General features: G+C 42.5%; 1 protein-coding gene across 3 annotated transcripts in view; it reads right to left on the bottom strand.

Annotated features, from left to right (window-relative positions):
- Nucleotides 1-1674: 1674 nt before the first annotated feature.
- Nucleotides 1675-17697, bottom strand: part of LOC112103180 (ecto-NOX disulfide-thiol exchanger 1) — a 490675-nt gene continuing 474652 nt past the window's right edge. For all 3 annotated transcript variants that reach the window (XM_026650334.1, XM_026650367.2, XM_026650284.2), the window contains 3 exons: nucleotides 16647-16749; nucleotides 13847-13932; nucleotides 1675-2603 (listed from right to left, as the gene is read on the bottom strand). In XM_026650334.1, the coding sequence (XP_026506119.1) occupies nucleotides 2472-2603; nucleotides 13847-13932; nucleotides 16647-16749 (321 nt within the window). In that variant the 3' untranslated portion in view covers nucleotides 1675-2471. The remainder of the gene's footprint in view (nucleotides 2604-13846; nucleotides 13933-16646; nucleotides 16750-17697) is intronic.

Genomic DNA, 17697 nt, shown 5'->3' with positions numbered 1-17697 from the left:
ATTTCACTATGGAGCGTGTGCTAAGTGTTGTAGTAAATCCAAATACATGGCTAAACATGTGAACTTTTGCAGAACATAAAATACAACTTTCTACTGTAGAACATCTGCAATTTACTTCTGAGGCTGGTGCCCCAAACGGCAAGTAAATTGCACTATGTGGTACCATTGTATTTTTATTATATAAGAACTGGCAGATATAACAAACTTTCATATGCATTATTCATACATCTGTTCGTGCAAGTGCAGAAAGAATTGACGTTTGGATTAGAGTAGTTAAGTTTCATGACCATTACGAGTTTATATTTACTAGACTCACCTGAGTCACTTGCCTTAATACTGTAACTTTAGCAACTGTAAGTGTACATTCTCTAAAACACATTTGCATATTTCAGTGGAGAGTAGAATTTTCTCTGACAATATATCTGCTGATTCTGTTTTTCTTTTCCATACAAATAATATTTAATTTAGTATTTATGTATTACAATCCTACAACAGATGCTGATTATCCAGAGCAGTAGTTGCTAACAAACATATATGGTAGTTTCTTTATGGCTAACTATATTTGACTCAATTATTTATTGGAATCAAGCAATGAAAATGATCTCAGCATATATCTACAACTGGATACTTCCTGAATCTGTTGTACTTTGTCACATTTGTTGTTGTAGATTACAAGGGTCAGAGATTTTGAGCTCTTTTGAGATCGATTTTAACCACTTCAGTCACAGCCTCTTCTTCTGCCCATTTAGGGCCATGGTTTTGAGAGGACTTTCCTACCGTTTATATAGCTCTGCACGAAAGCATGTTGTATAGCAGTGGATCTTCAAGGCATCTCTCTCGCGATGTGATTTCTGCAGTATTCTCCTTACTTGAGTTTTATGTACGTGCACATTGTGCAATACACACACACACATAGTGCAAGGCCTCATGCTGGCTTCTAAATACTGTGAATTTTAAAGCAGATTCCAAAAATGGTAATGAGGAAAAAATCCCTACTTTTCTATTTGAATATTTAAGGGGTACCACCAAATGTGAATTCCTTAGTTCCTTATGCGGCTGACAGCGCAAAAGGATTGACCAGGACTGGAGTTAGAAAGAGTGACTAATTGGTTGCATTGTAGCTGCCCAGCAAAACACAGCAAAATGTGAAATTTATGTCTTTGCTTTTGTTTGTTTAAATACCTTGCTGCTTGGCTCGATATGTTTAAAACAAAATGAAATCTGTTCAGTTTGTAAAAGCACAATCTTCACCTTGGAGATTCCTCTGGTGCTAATTTTAATTCCTTTGATTTAAGCTAATATTACAGTCTCTTCTTTGATACAGTACTCAATACATTTCATCAGGAGGCTTGTAATACAGGTCTGTCGCATCTTACACGCATTTAACATGCGCGATTTCAGCTTTACGTGGTCGGCAAAAAAAAAAGAGAAAAATATCAATTTTAATACTGTACCTGTAGTGTGGGTGATTCTGCCTGCCATTACACTCAATGTAATTTTGACTATAGGCGATTTTCGCTTTACGCGCTGACTGTGGAACGTAACCCCAGCGTAAGATGCGACAGACCTGTAGCTGGTTTTGGTGGAAGGAGGGCAAACACGAACAGACACCTTTTGGATTTGTAACAATTCAGAAACATCAGAAGAACAACTTGTAAAAACAATATGGTAGAAGTCATATTTATTGAAAAAAAATTAATATATTTGCTATAAAATCCTTAACAGTAATGAACTGAATATTTATTTTGATGCATAAACCTGAATGTTACATACCAAATACAATACAGTAACACTGGTTTCCTTTTTATTTACATATTTATGAAAATTGATATGCAATCCATGTTAAAGGAACTTATAATGAAGAATAGTTACATTAGAAAAATAATATTCTTGATAAAGCATTCTCGAGAAGTCCAATCACATTTTCAGGCCTCTTTCAATAAGGCAAAAATCCCTGGAACAGCATATAACTTAATTTACAAAAGACAATAACTGTTCAGACACATCTTCAAGTTTTCTTTTGGTATAATTTTTCTCACTGTACAATTACTTACTTAACGGAAAGACTTTCAGGAACATAACGTAATGATTTCTGCTATATATTACATATACATTGCTGTAGCTTAGCAACCATAACTAGGCAATCTTTTCCCTTATCCATTTGCTCAGTGAGCTATTCTTAGATGTAGCACGTTAATATCTTGACATCGTTTTGACTGTGGTATCTTTCTTCAGTTTTCATAGGAAACAGATGTGTCACATTTTAAAATATTTTATATTTTTATTTTTAGGAACTGGTGCACAACCACATTTCCACTCACAAGAGAACGTCACAAATGTAACTAAAATTAGGCTTGGATAACTCTGAAAACGTACTTCTGTGTGCCAAAACCAAATTTCATACTTTAATACTTTGTAACCCTGCCATGCTTTAGGAATTCTTCTTCTGTATACTTCTTTACTATTCACAGTCAGGTAGTTTTAATTCCTTCAAAGGCACAAAACTTCCACCTCTTTTCCAATGTTGCTCCTACACCAGTGAACTCTTGTTTAAACATGCGTGGCAATCTCATCAAAAGCATTTCTATTTCATTTGCAGAGATCTGTGAAAGAGAGGGAAAAGCAAAACTACAGTGAGAAACAATTGGGTTATATTTAAGAAATAGGAAATGTAGAGAATACAGGTAGAAGAAACATTTTCTAGGTCAACTAAAAATCCCAGCATTTCTTTTTGGGAGTTTATAATATTTTATGGCATCTACAGATAGATCCATATTCCCACCATGGTATAGAATCATTGAAATGTAGGGCTGGAAGGGACCTCAGGAGGTCATCAAGTCCAGCTCCCTGCGCTGAGGCAGGACCAAGGAAACCTAGACCATCCCAGACAGGTGTTTATCCAACCTGTTCTTCAACTTCCAGTGAGGGGATTCCACCAGCCTATTCCAGAGCAAAACTACCCTTGTAGTTAGAAAGTTTTTCCGAATATCTAAATCTCCCTTGCTGCAGATTAAGCCCATTGCTTCTTGTCCTAGTTCAGTTGCCTCCTACTCCTTTTAGACATTTCTCAGAAATTCAATTCTGGAAGAAATTGCATCTGAAGAAGTGAGGTTCTTACCCACGAAAGCTTATGCTCCCAATACTTCTGTTAGTCTTAAAGGTGCCACGGGACCCTCTGTTGCTTTTTACAGATTCAGACTAACACGGCTACCCCTCTGATTCTGGAAGAAATGTTACTAGGGGTGGGGTTGGGGAAGGATAGGTTGTTCCCTTTGTACCATTGGGCCTGGAAGAGGAAGCACGAAGGGGTCTTGCATAGCCACCAGAGCTCCTGGAAGAGAATCCCACACAGTACACACGAGTTTAGCAGCTAGCCTGCCCTTAAAGACAATGCAGTCTACTGAACTGTCCACCATTGTTCCTCCCCCCGTCACATAAGCCCTCCTAATACCCCTAAATGGCTTATCTTCCCCAATGGGGTTTTGGACAGCACCTTGTTCATGGCCAGAAGGTAGGAGGAAGTGCATGGAATGCTCCCTACATTGCATGTGGAGAATCACCCATGCCCTGTAGTATTACCCCAAAACTATGCCATGGTAGCTATGACATACAGACACTGAATCTGATTCTGAGCTCACTTACCCTATTTATACATCACTAACTGCAGTTATTTCTGATGTGCACAGGTGGAAGTGAGAACAAAATCAACCATATTATCAGCTTGTTTGCAGAAATGCTCTAAGATGCAGTAGAACAGTAGATACATGCTAATCAGGCAGCTTTATAGTCTTTATTATGGGACTGTCCTATAAATAAACCCTACAGCTTTGTACTAAATTAATGGTATGCTAGTGGTCAGACCTTTTGTTAACATTAACTCCATACATCTGAATCTCCTGACGCTAACACAAATGTAAATCCCCTGCAGCATGGGTCTTGCTTTTTGTACCTGAACTGGCATTATAAAAGAACAACAATACATAGGTGCTGACTCCGTGGGTGCTCTAGGGCTGGAGAACCCATGGGGAAACATTAGCGGGTGCTTAGCACCCACCAGCAGCCAAGCTCTCCCTGCTCCCTCCCCCTCCTTGCCTCCTCCTCCCCCGACTGTGCCGCATTCCCGCTCCTCCACCTATCTCCCAGGGCTTTCTGTCTGGCCTCCGCCAAACAGCTGTTGGCAGCGCTTTGGACTTTCCAGGAGGGACGGGGGAGGAGCGGGGACACGGCACACTCAGGGGAGGAGGCGGAGAAGAGGCGGGGCAGGGACGGGGACTTGGGGGAAGGGAGTGGAATGGGGGCAGGGTGAGGGTAGTGCAGGGGCGGGAGGAGGCGGGGAAGGGTGTGGCCATGGGCGGGGGGCACCCACCGGGCAAACAGGAAGTCGGTGCCTATGGAATAATATATAACCAGAAGATATACCATTGCTAGGCTGTTATCATTGCATAACATTTGCTTTAGTCTCTCTAAGAAGTGTATATACTTTAATTGGTCTTGAGGTTTAGCACTCTAATTTTCTTGAAAAAAACCTAAAATATTAGTTTTATTTTTTGGTTTCCATATTTATGATTAAAATAAGATAAACAAAGGCTCCCTTGATAAAGGTTTGGTCAGGCACTTTCAGCTAAGCTAAAATGTAGATGCAGTATTTAAAATAGTTTACTTCATAAACTATGGATTAAATTTAGCAGGTAACCATTAAGGGCCAGATTGCACTGAACCCTATGTGGGGCTGCAAGGGATGTGTGAGGACAGGGCCACAGTCCTGGTCCCTGAGCCCCCTTGAGCACAAGGACTTTACAAGGCCAATGGTCACAGTGGGGCAGGGCCTTCTCCACACTGGCAAGAGGAGCTGGTGTGATCCTGTATGAAATATGACGATTTATATCATTAATATTGCCACTGTTAGACAATTGCACCAAATGGTATTCAAAATGTGTCATGTAAGGTACCAATGGAAAGGTTACAATTTATCAAATATGATTATCCTGTTTGTATGCATGTATCATCTTAGTCAATATTCATAACGTTAGACACAATGTACCAGTATTTCAAATATGTTTGCTCCTACAGTAACACCCAGAAGTTAGTTTACATCCAGTCTAGCCAGCACATTGTGAATAGCCCATTCAAGTTGATGGCCCATCAAAGAACACTTAACTCTCACAATGGGCCATAGAAGAAGCTCCTTCCCACCCTGTGAGCCTTCCTGTGGACACTTTAGCCAGAATATGGGTAATGGCTGCTCCTATAAGTCATCAAAGCATGCAAGGGCGTGTGACTTGCTCATATGACCCTGGCCTCCATCTTGTGCCTGTAATTTTCCACAAACTAAGACTGAGACCAGTCCCTCCACGTGGAAGAAGGTATAAAGGACCCTGAAAGCATCACCATTTTGTTTCTTTCCTGCTCTGATCTTTGGACTATGCATTTACACTAAAAGGAGCATATTGACTATAGACTGAGGACCTTCCAGTCGTTTGGAAGTTCCAAGAGACTTTACAAGCCAGCAATCTGTAACATCACTGCTACAAACCTGATCTAAGAACGTTGCAATGATTGTATGTATATGATTTCTTTGATCATTTTAACTCTCTCCTCTTTCCTCTCATAAATAAGCCATTAGTTATTAGATACTAAGGGTATGTCTACACTACGGGATTACTCCGAATTTACAGAATTCGATTTTTGGCAACCGATTGTATAAAGTCGAGTGCATGCGGCCACACTAAGCACATTAATTTTACGGTGTGCGTCCATGTACCGAGGCTAGTGTCGACTTCTGGAGCGTTACACTGTGGGTAGCTATCCCATAGTTCCCGCAGTCTCCCCCGCCCGTTGGAATTCTGGGTTGAGATCCCAAGGCCTGATGGGGCAAAAAACATTGTTGCTGGTGGTTTTGGGTACAGCCTAACCCCTCCCTCCATGAAAGCAACAGCAGACAACCGTTTCGCGCCTTTTTTCCTGGGTGAACACTGCAGACACCATACCACGGCAAGCATGGAGCCCGCTCAGCTCAAGACAGCAGTCATGAACATTGTAAATACCTCCCGCATTATTGTGCAGTTTATGCTGAACCAGGACCTGAAAAACCAGGCGAGGAGGAGGGGGCGACGACAGCGCGGCAACGAGAGTGATGAGGACATGGACACAGAATTCTCTCAAACCGCGGGCCCCGGCGCTTTGGAGATCATGTTGTTAATGGGGCAGGTTCTAGCCATTGAACGCCGATTCTGGGCCCGGAAAACAAGCACAGACTGGTGGGACCACATAGTGTTGCAGGTGTGGGACGATTCCCAGTGGCTGCAAAACTTTCGCATGCATAAGGGCACTTTCATGGAACTTTGTGACTTGCTTTCCCCTGCCCTGAAGCGCCAGAATACCAAGATGAGAGCAGCCCTCACAGTTGAGAAGCGAGTGGCAATAGCCCTGTGGAAGCTTGCAACGCCAGACAGCTACCGGTCAGTCGGGAATCAATGTGGAGTGGGCAAATCTACTGTGGGGGCTGCTGTGATGCAAGTAGCCAAAGCAATCACTGAGCTGCTGCTACCAAAGGTAGTGACTCTGGGAAATGTGCAGGTCATAGTGGATGGCTTTGCTGCAACGGGATTCCCTAAGTGTGGTGGGGCAATAGATGGAACCCATATCCCTATCTTGGCACCAGAGCACCAGGGCAGCCAGTACATAAACCGCAAGGGGTACTTTTCAATGGTGCTGCAAGCACTGGTGGATCACAAGGGACGTTTCACCAACATCAATGTGGGATGGCCGGGAAGGGTTCATGACGCTCGCATCTTCAGGAACACTAATCTGTTTAAACGGCTGCAGCAAGGGATTTACTTCCCAGACCAGAAAATAACCGTTGGGGATGTTGAAATGCCTATAGTTATCCTTGGGGACCCAGCCTACCCCTTAATGCCATGGCTCATGAAGCCATACACAGGCAGCCTGGACAGTAGTCAGGAGCTGTTCAACTACAGGCTGAGAAAGTGCAGCATGGTGGTAGAATGTGCATTTGGACGTTTAAAGGGTTGCTGGCGCACGTTACTGACTCGCTCAGACCTCAGCCAAACCAATATTCCCATTGTTATTGCTGCTTGCTGTGTGCTCCACAATCTCTGTGAGAGTAAGGGGGAGACCTTTATGGCGGGGTGGGAGGCTGAGGCAAATCGCCTGGCCGCTGATTAAGCGCAGCCAGACACCAGGGCGATTAGAAGAGCACACCCGGAAGCGCTGCGCATCAGAGAAGCTTTGAAAACCAGTTTCATGACTGGCCAGGCTACGGTGTGAAAGTTCTGTTTGTTTCTCCTTGATGAAAACCCGCCCCCTTGATTGACTCATTCTCTGTAAGAAACCCACCCTCCCCCTTCGATCACAGCTTGCTTTCAAAGGAAATAAAGTCACTATCGTTTAAAAATCATGTATTCTTTATTAATTGATTATAAAAAGAGGGAGAGAACTGACAAGGTAGCCCGGGTGGGGTTTGGGAGGAGGATAGGAGGGAAGGAAAAGGCCACTAAAAAAGTTCAAAATAATGACAGCTTTTTGCTTGGGCTGTCCACTGGGGTGGAGTGGAAGGGTGCACGGAACCTCCCTCCCACCCCCCCGCATTCTTACACGTCTGGGTGAGGAGGCTATGGAACATGGTGAGGGGGGAGGGCGGTTATACAGGGGCTGCAGCGGCACTCTGTGATCCTGAAGCTCCACCAGATGCCGGAGCATGTCCGTTTGCTCACATAGCATCCCCAGCGTTGCATCCCACCACCTCTCATCTCAAGCGTCTCTCCTCTCCTCACGTTGGTCCCTCATGTCCTCACGTTGGTCCCTCCTGTCCTCACTTTCACTGGCATCTTTCCTGTACTTTGATACCGTGTCCTTCCACTCATTCAGATGAGCTCTTTCATTGCGGGTCGATTCCATGATTTCAGAGAACATTTAGTCTCGCGTCCGTTTCCCCCCCCGCCTTATCTGAGATAGCCTTCGGGACGGAGGAGGGAGGCTTGAAAAATTTGCAGCTGCGGGAGGGAGGGAAAAAAGGGAGAGAAGTATTTAAAAAGATACATTTTACAGAACAATGCTTATACTCTTTCACGGTGAACAACACTATTCACATTACATAGCACATGTGATTTCGGTACAAGGTCACATTTTGCATCTTAATATTGAGTGCCTGCGGCTTTGGTGTTAGAGATCACAGATGCAGGTCCGGGCAACAGAATTCGGCTTGCATGCGGCCATGGTAAGCCATTGTCTTTCGGCTTCTGCAGCCTTCCTAAAAGCAGCACCCTCCTTTCCCACATACCAAGCAAAGCCCGTTGAGTGCTGCGGTTTTCCTGTTAATGTGCAGCAGCAGAAACCAAACTACCCCCCCATCCAATTCTCTGGGATGATCGCTTTACCCCTAGCTAGCCAAATGCGAAAAGCTCAGCACCAATGATCCCCCTCACCCCCCGCTTAGCAAACTGCAGGGAAGGATTTCTTTTCAGCCACATCAAACAGCGCAGTAGGAACGGCCACCTCTGTCCCCTTCAGTAAATTCCCGTATTTCAACCAGGTTACCATGAACGATATCACTCTCCTGAGGATAACACAGCGAGATAAAGAACGGATGTTGCTTGAATGCCAGCAAACACCGGGACCATACGCTGCCAGGCTTTGTCATGCAATGATACCAGATTACTTGCTACTAGCATGGAGTGGTCAAGTGTCCTACCATGGAGGACGGAATAAGGCTGCACTGCTCAGAAACCTTCTGCAAAGGCTTTTGGAGTACCTCCAGGAAAGCTTCATGGAGATGTCCCTGGAGGATTTCCGCTCCATCCCCAGACACGTTAACAGACTTTTCCAGTAGCTGTACTGGCCGCGAATGCATCCCAAGTCCTCAGGGCAAATTAATCATTAAAAAACGCTTGCTTTTAAACTATGTTTTATATTTACAAAGGTACACTCACCAGAGGTCCCTTCCATGGCCTCATTGTCTGGGATACTGCCTTGGGAGGGTTGGGAGGGTACTTCAGTCAGGCTGAGAAAAAGATCCTGGCTGTTGGGGAGAACGGAGAACGGAGTGCTGTGTGCTCTCCGCAAGCTCATCCTCCTCCTCCTCTTCCCCGTCCGCAGAATCCTCAGGCATGTCTGAGATTACCCCCTCCTCAGAATCCATGGTCAGAGGTGGGGTAGTGGTGGCAGCCCCCCCTAGAATTGCATGCAGCTCAGCATAGAAGCGGCATGTCTGCGGCTCTGACCCGGACCTTCCGTTTGCTTCTTTGGTTTTCTGGTAGGCTTGTCTGAGCTCCTTAACTTTCACGTGGCACTGTAGTGAGTCCCTATTGTGGCCTCTCTCCATCATGCCCTTGGAGATTTTTTCAAACGTTTTGGCATTTCATCTTTTGGAACGTAGTTCTGCTAGCACGGAATCCTCTCCCCATATAGCGATCAGATCCAGTACCTCCCGTACGGTCCATGCTGGAGCTCTTTTTCGATTCTTGGACTGCATGGTTACCTGTGCTGATGAGCTCTGCGTGATCACCTGTGCCCTCCACGCTGGGCAAACAGGAAATGAAATTCAAAAGTTCGCGGGGCTTTTCCTGTCTACCTGGCCAGTGCATCCGACTTCAGATTGCTGTCTAGAGCAGTCACAATGGTGCACTGTGGGATAGCTCCCGGAGGCCAATACCATCAAATTGCGGCCACACTAACCCTAATTCGAAATGGCAATGTCGATTTCGGCGCTACTCCCCTCGTTGGGGAGGAGTACAGAAATCGATTTTAAGAGCCCTTTATGTCGGAGTAAATGGCTTTGTCGTGTGGATGGGTGCAGGGTTAATTCGATTTAACGCTGCTAAATTCGACCTAAACTCATAGTGTAGACCAGGCCTAAAGGATTGGCAACAGCATGATTATTGGGTAAGATCTGAGTTATAGACTGACCTGGCTATGTGGCTGATCTCTTGGGATTAGAGGACCCTATATGTGATTAAATTGGTTTTCAGTAACCACTCATCATAGAGTCCAGTGTCTGGGTGGTGAAACAAGGGCTGGAATGCCTAAGGAGACTGCATTTCTGACTTCTTGTTAACCAGTGTGGTGAGACAGAAGTTTACTTTTGTTACTGGCTTGGTATAATCTAATAATAGAATAACCACCAGTTTGGGGTGAGCCTGCCCTGTTTCTCAGCGGTTTGTCCCGAACCTGGCATTCTCAGCTGTGACCCACTGAGGCACAGTGCAGGTTAAGAGCTCCATGGTACGCTGCCTGAGGATTCGGCAGCAGCCCCAGAGCTGTAGGAGACATTGTTTCTGCCTCCATGTCACTCAAAGTCTTTGTACATTTGGAGAGCTATGTGAGCTGGTCACCTCAGTCAAGTTTCTAGTTGGAAAGATGGGCCCATCATCACCCAAAAAACAAAAATCACCACCACGGTGGCACCCTTGCAGAATCAGCAAAGAGACCAAAAACAGAATGACCATGGAAACTGAACCACCATCTTGGTCCGACAGGTGTCTATTCTGGGTCAGCGGTAAGGCACACGGTATGGGAGAAAATAACATTTGAATAGACAAGGATAATTAATAAGATAAATATGCATTTTTAAAAAGTGAAAATGGGCCAAAATAAACTAAAATTACATTAGAATAGTGAAGTGCAATATAAATTCAGGTTGTTTCCCTCAGATACCACCAATAAAATAGAGGCCGTAAGAATGGCCATATTGGGTCAGACCAATAGTCCATCTAGCCCAGTATCCTGTCTTCTGACAGTGGCCAATGCCAGATGCTTCATAGGGAATGAACAGAACATGGCAATTTATTGAGTGAACCATCCCATCGTCCAGTCCCAGCTTCTGGCACTCAAATAACTGGGACTCTCAAAACCTGCCATCTCCGTGATCACTCTGCTTGTATTCTGTACCCCTTCCTCCCACCATTTGTCTTTGACTTTTTAGATTGTAAACTCCTTGTGTGCAGTGGTTGTGTCTTCCTGTGCATTTGTTCAGCATTTAGCCCAAAGGAGCTTGAATACTCACTGGGGCCTCTGGACACTATCATAATACAAAAAATAACTGGGAAGTACTGCTGCTGCTTCCTGTGCAATAGATTTGTTATTCACGGCAGTATCCTCCAGTTACGTGGACAACAGTTTTATTACAAATCTGTTTACTAACACTACTAGCATACTACTATGGTAGTATTTTTCATTTTCACAGCACTTTACCAACAGGAAGTACACTAATTAAGCCTAACACCACCACCCCAGCAAGATAAGAAAATATTAGCCATGCCTCTTTAGTTTTCCAAAGGGGAAACTGAGGCAGAGCGTTTAAGTGATTTGCAGAAAAGTGCCAGAGAGACTCAGTGTCAGGGCCAATCAATCTACAGCCAAAAAGAAATCTGTTACATATTTTTCTTACTTCTCATAAGAGTAATTGCTAGCAGGTTACTTTTGTGTAACGTGTGAGTTGCACAGCGAGACTGCAGCCAACCCGGGTACTATGACATTATCATTCCTGCTTCGGTAGTAATGACAAGGTATCCATGGAAAGTAAATGAAATTAATCTCTGAGATTATATCTCTGGATCCCGTTATTAAAAAGTAATTTGCTACTACTGTCAGTCACTTCAGAAATAAACTCATCCGGCCAAATCCTGCAGTCCACATTTATTATTTGGCACTGATGTAGCCCTGCAAATTTAAACAGCACTTTACAGAAAGGGAGAGAGATCAAGCTCCATTCCATGAGGAGTTTACAACCTAAGTGTCTGACCCTGTGAATGCTCCCAGTGAAGTCAATGAAACAATTTGTGTGAGTAAAGGTTGCAGCACTGGGCCTGAATTAAACACAGGACATTATTCCAACAGGAAGTAGGAGATGGAAAAGAGGCATAAGGGGTACAACAAATAGCAGTCTGAACTCTGGTATGTGGCACATGGAGCCTGTATTTTAAATATTGTTAATTAAGCAGGAGTGGCCAACCCCGGGAGAGGACAGCAGCTGAAACCTAATCAAAAGCAGTTGGTATTACAAAGGGATATGAAAGATGAGTGAGGACGCTTGGCTGACTGGCAGAGCAAGTACATGCCAGAGATTGGGAACAGCATGAAAAGAGGCACAAAAGCTCGAGTGGGAGAAGATATGGAGCATCAGAGCACAGCATAAGATGAGGAGTGTGGGGAAAAGAAGGGGCTGAGATCTAAGTGCCTTGGAAGTCAGGACCAGGAATTTGAACTCGATACAGAAAGAAACATGTCATCACTCGGATTTGTACAACTCTGCAGTGAAAACACAGCCACCCAGTACCCACTGTTACCCAGCCCTATCCTGCACCCACCTCTTTCAGGACAAGAGAAAAACGATGGGCTGTGATGCGCTGACAAACAGGCTGTTATGGCAGGAAGCGACTTCCAAAGGCTCAGGGCCCTGCCAGCTGCCCTTTCTCTCTCACACTAATGGGGTTCTAGCTAAAGCATCTCACTAGTCTCAGCTATGGCGCTATCTTGCATGGAGTCCACGAAAGGGTTCTAGGGAGGGGTGGCATAGTCAGAGCAGAAGAAAAGGAACATTATCTTGGCTACAGTCTGAATGTTAGATAAATTGAAGAGGGGAGATTCCAAGAGGACAGGAAGTGGGAGGTTATTGCAGTCAGTTGAAGTCAATAGTATAAGGAGTGCAGGCTTTGACCCACAATATGTAACTAGTTACTTGTATCTCAACAACCCGCTATGCAAATCATTGTTAAGTGCCTAATGTCTGCTTATATTTTATAGCCACACCAGGGCCAGTATTTAACTCCTTACTTCAGAAGGAAAGGGATTATTTAGAACCAAGTTATACTGACCAGAGGAAGAGATAATAGGAACATGAATTTCACTAGACTTATTTAATCAGACTTTTGTTGCATTGACACACGGGGGAGGGATAGCTCAGTGGTTTGAGCATTGGCCTGCTAAACCCAGGGTTGTAAATTCAGTCCTTAAGGGGGTCATTTAGGGATCTGAGGTAAAAATCTGTCTGGGGATTGGTCCTGCTTTGAGCAGGGGGTTGGATTAGATGACCTCCTGAGGTCCCTTCCAAACCCTGACATTCTATGATTCTATGCCTGTGTCATAGAATCATTCTATGACACAGGCATCACCACATTTAGCCAATGAGCAAAGAATATTTTTCATAAGCACAGTGTCGATTATGTGGTATGGGGATGGGATGAAGTGAGAAGAGAGACAGTGTATTATCTAGCTTACTGTAGTCTCTTCCCCTGGTCCATCTGCATGCTATAGCCTGAAGTAGTGACCACTTCTATGGCTCCTCTGATAGGGCCTGCAGCCGTTAGTGCTTTACACTCCACTCTCCATTTGTACTGCACAATTATTGCTCCAATGTGCAGAGGGCTCACTGAGCGACGTATCAAGAGCATTCTCAGCTCTGAGGGGCAGCATCGGGGTAAGGTGAGGGGCGCATAGTAGGGTACAAGGCTCTCTAAGAGGCACGGTCCCAAGAAATGGTCTCTGTCTGGCCATCCTCTCTCCTTTTGGTGGCCAGAGCTAAACCTACATCTTAATTTATTTCCTACAAATTACATGAAGTAAATAAGAATCATATTTCCTAGAATCAGCATGGTAGTCTTTGCCATTTAATACAACAGCCTTCCTTGCCACAAAAGCACAGCGAAATAATGAAAGGCAAAAGACCTCAGGTACATGTGCGCAACATAATTTGCGAATGAATGAAGACTGCAAACCCCCAAGCCCCACATCCCATTATCTCTCTAATGGAAACTCATGCCGAGTTTAACATGCAGTAAAGAACAAAACAAAAGTTCTATAAAGAAACCAGACTTTGATTAACGTTTTTTACCCTAGAGTCCAGCTGCTGCATGTAAGACCAAAGGTATTCTATATTGGCACCGAAAGGATGCACATGAAGAAATGTAGATATGATACCTGTATTAAAACAAACACACAAGGTATTGAAATTACCTGAGTCAATATATCATATGTCTAAACACAGTAATTCTGAATAAGTCATTGCAAGTTTTTCAGTCTGAGTTACGATTCTTATATTTCTTACACAGTTCAATAAACAAAAGAGAACAGCACATTTTTAACACAGCCATAGTAACACGGTAAACACAATCGCTCATCTTCAGGAATGACAGCAGTTAGCAAGTAAGTGACCAAGATAATATACAGATGAATAAAGGGATTTCTAAACAAAGACTTGCTGGAAGCATTTCAATTACCTATTTTATGCTTGATTTACCAATATGTAATAGTAGATATTGGAATGGAAAAATTATTGCTTTTTCCCCTTCAGTGGAAGCTCTGTTGTGAAAACGTTTCATATGAACTGTGTTAGAAACTGCAGTGCCTTGAATTTTTCTAATAATTATGTTGTTGCTAGTTATGATAAGTGTTTAATCCATATTACCCCTAAGTGCTGCTGAGAGAAGCACAAATCCTTCTTGACATATTTACTTATTTTTTTTCCTTAAAAGGGAGCAAGCTCTGTCTTTCTTCATTGCAATTTACAAGATCATGTTGAAAGGTCTGGGAATAAAGGGCTGAGGAGGAGTCAGATTCTAAATCTAGAGTTTTTTTTCCTGTAGTGGAAATCAAGTGTCAGCATAATAGGGACGAATCGAGAAAGCAGGCTGTTGGATGTCAGCATTGCTATTAAAAGCATTATCCCATTTCTCCTTCTCTACAAGAACAATGAGCATATGTAATGGTCATCAGCATGCATGTCACTAACTATTTGCTGAGAGTTGAACAGTAAGATTCAAAGATATTTTCAGCTCCCTTTGGTTGAGTTTCTTAACTAATAAACCTTAAGGGGCGGTTCTTTATTTTTAAGGCATAAACAGAGTAAGAGCAAAATGCTTACAAATTACAAAAATGGGTCACTGTATCTTGTGAATTGCAGGCCACTCTGCTGGTCCTGATACTGACTGAAATAGAATCACCTTTAAGTTTCAGCTTTTCCCAAACACTGGCAACAGTAGAAAAAGATAAGTAAAGCTTAACTCATTTTACATCTTTCCTTTTCCTCTTTCAGATTTCCAGTTATGTTTGCAAATTCTTGTCCTGATCCTGCAAAGACTTACTTATATAGCGAGTCATCCCATGGAAATCAATGGAACTAGCCGTCCAGTGTATAAACATAAGCACATGTGTAAATCTTTGCAGGATCAAGGTCTCTGTCAATAATTGCAGAACTGGGCCCAAACTAAATACCACTAAACTTTGACTGGAGCCATTGGAAATCCAAACCTGTATTCAGTCCTCAGTTTGCTAATGGCACCATCTTTGTTATAGATTGAACCAAAACTTCAGCTCCAAACACCTCTGTTTTGGAGTATTCAAAATCCAGATCTGATTTCTGTACCTATGGCCCATCTTTAATTAATGTAAAGGAAATAAAAGGCTGCTTGAAAATATGCTTCTAATTATTGACTAGAGATGCATGATACCAACTTAGTAACTCAGCTTTTCTTAAGTGAATTTTAGTGCTTGTGAAATATTGACAATTCTAGAGAATGGGCAGCTATAGGGCAAAGTCTCCTCTTACCAATCACCAATGTGCCTCATCCCTAATCTTGAAGGGAAAGAGTAACGTTGGATTTCCATGCCCGTGCAGTCCTTGGTTCCCATTAAGACCACCAGTTCTGATGATGGTTGTCTGATGTGGACATATGACCATTAAGATCAGGACTGAGACCACATGCTCACTTCACATGAGCCATGGGACAGCCATAAAGTGGGCTGGATTCAAATAACTGGTCACTTAGCGGTGAAAAGCTCTACATAAAATTCCCAATATACCAAGTCATCTACCTCTATTTATCCATGAATAAATCAAAGGCATTCATTTACAGTTACAATGAAAAGCAAGCCAAATGCTGGGACTGAAATTATGTATGGAATGTCTGATCCAAAATTAAAAAGAACCCAAACTAACAACCTTATATATCACAATCCATCCTCACTGTATCATGTCATGCCAGTCACAGTTCATTTTCTGGAATGGACCAATGCCCGTTACATATAATTTCCCTTCAAAGTTTTTCATTAGGTATGCTAAAGTATTAACTGTCCTTGTGGTATTTCCCATACTTATTCTTGTCAGTAAATGTCACCTAATGTAAAAAAAAAAGGAAACTGCTAAGGGCATCCTTATTTTGTTCAATATTGTTTCTGTTCCTTTCTCTTTCACCCATTTTGTTAGTGCGATGGGTAGATAACCATTCACACTGTTCTACTCCATGAGACCCTCGAACAACTAAATTCAGAATCTATCTATAGTCACATTACAAGCATAGAGGCAGATCCTGCAAGTTGTCCTCCATACAAAATGCTTATGTTAAAACCAGTAGGTCTTCTTGGGTGAGTAAGGCTTAGTCATGTGAATGAGCCTTGTAGGACTGGTCCTATATCCCTTATGATCAAAACGTTTCTATTTATTCCATTTGGCTGTTCTGACTGTAACCAATGTGAACACATGTGAATGATAAGCAGTGCAGTCTTTAGTTCTAATTCAGTGACGTTAAATGCAAATATACATTGACAATAAACAATCGTTTCAAGGTTGCTTATTCTACGATCATTTTTTCTAGGTTGTTATATGCAGTGATGAACTGAGTACTGAGTTGTCTTACCTATTAACAGTGCCTCTTTCTCTGATTTTAGACCTTGGCTTCGTTTCTCAGAATTTTTTTCTCTCTCTTGGTTGACCAATGCTACTGTCAACACATTGATTTCCTATAAAGTTTAAAAACAAAACAGGTGTTTAGGTAGATTTCATTCATTTCAATAAAAAACCTGCCTGCTGCTTTTTAACTCTCTTTATAAAAGATCATTACTTTAATTTACAGCTAAGGACAAAACAGTTATAAATAATTGAGTTCTTTGCAGAATATTAAAGACCTTTTTGAAGCACTGTTTCCCCAACTGCTGCAAGCAGAGGAATTTCCTGTATATAGTAGGTGCCAACTTTGTCACAGCTGCCTCTTTATTAGACATGACTGAAGGTACATACTGTAAACGAGAGAGGTTTAGAAAATTCCACTTTTACACAAGCAGAACGGGGAGCTTATAACCTCCTAAGACAATTTCAGAACAAAGACGACAGCTAAATAATATGGTTGGACTGTTATATTAACATGGCTTTTTGGCACTGAAGGAGGGATTTGATAGACTGTGAATATTTCACATTTTTTAAATAAAAATCATTGTGACAAACTTTCTGCTCTAGTAATTGACTTACATTTTTAAAATTACCAGCATGACAAAAAGAGTTAGAGATATGTGTCTGTGTGGGGGGAGGGGGACGGGACTGTTGGTTCCAAGAAGCAGTAATTACAGTAAAATCTCGATCACCTAAGTAGCTATGTTCTACTTGGTCCAGCTGCTTTTCGGTAGAGCTAAGCAGGAAACTGTTTTCCTGTCCTGTGAAATTTTTTAAAATTTTCTTATCCCAAATCAGGACAAAGAATCACAATTTTAGAAATGTTTGTGTCCCACAAATCCAATATTTTTTGATTTGGGTTAATTGAAAAATTTTGTTTTGATAATTTTGAAATGTTTTGTTTCAGTTTCAGTCATTTTTTATTTAAACGTTTTTACACTAGCTAGATTCAATTTTGAAACAAAAAGTGGCTTGAAACTAGAAAAATCTGAATTTTTCATTTAGAAAATGACAATTTCAAA

Source organism: Terrapene carolina, unplaced genomic scaffold (genome assembly GCF_002925995.2).
Source record: "Terrapene carolina triunguis isolate 2854851 unplaced genomic scaffold, T_m_triunguis-2.0 Scaffold17, whole genome shotgun sequence".
NCBI classification, from domain to species: Eukaryota; Metazoa; Chordata; order Testudines; family Emydidae; genus Terrapene; species Terrapene triunguis.
The sequence above is the reverse complement of the archived record's forward strand: the minus strand, read 5'-3'. Positions and strand labels throughout refer to the sequence as shown.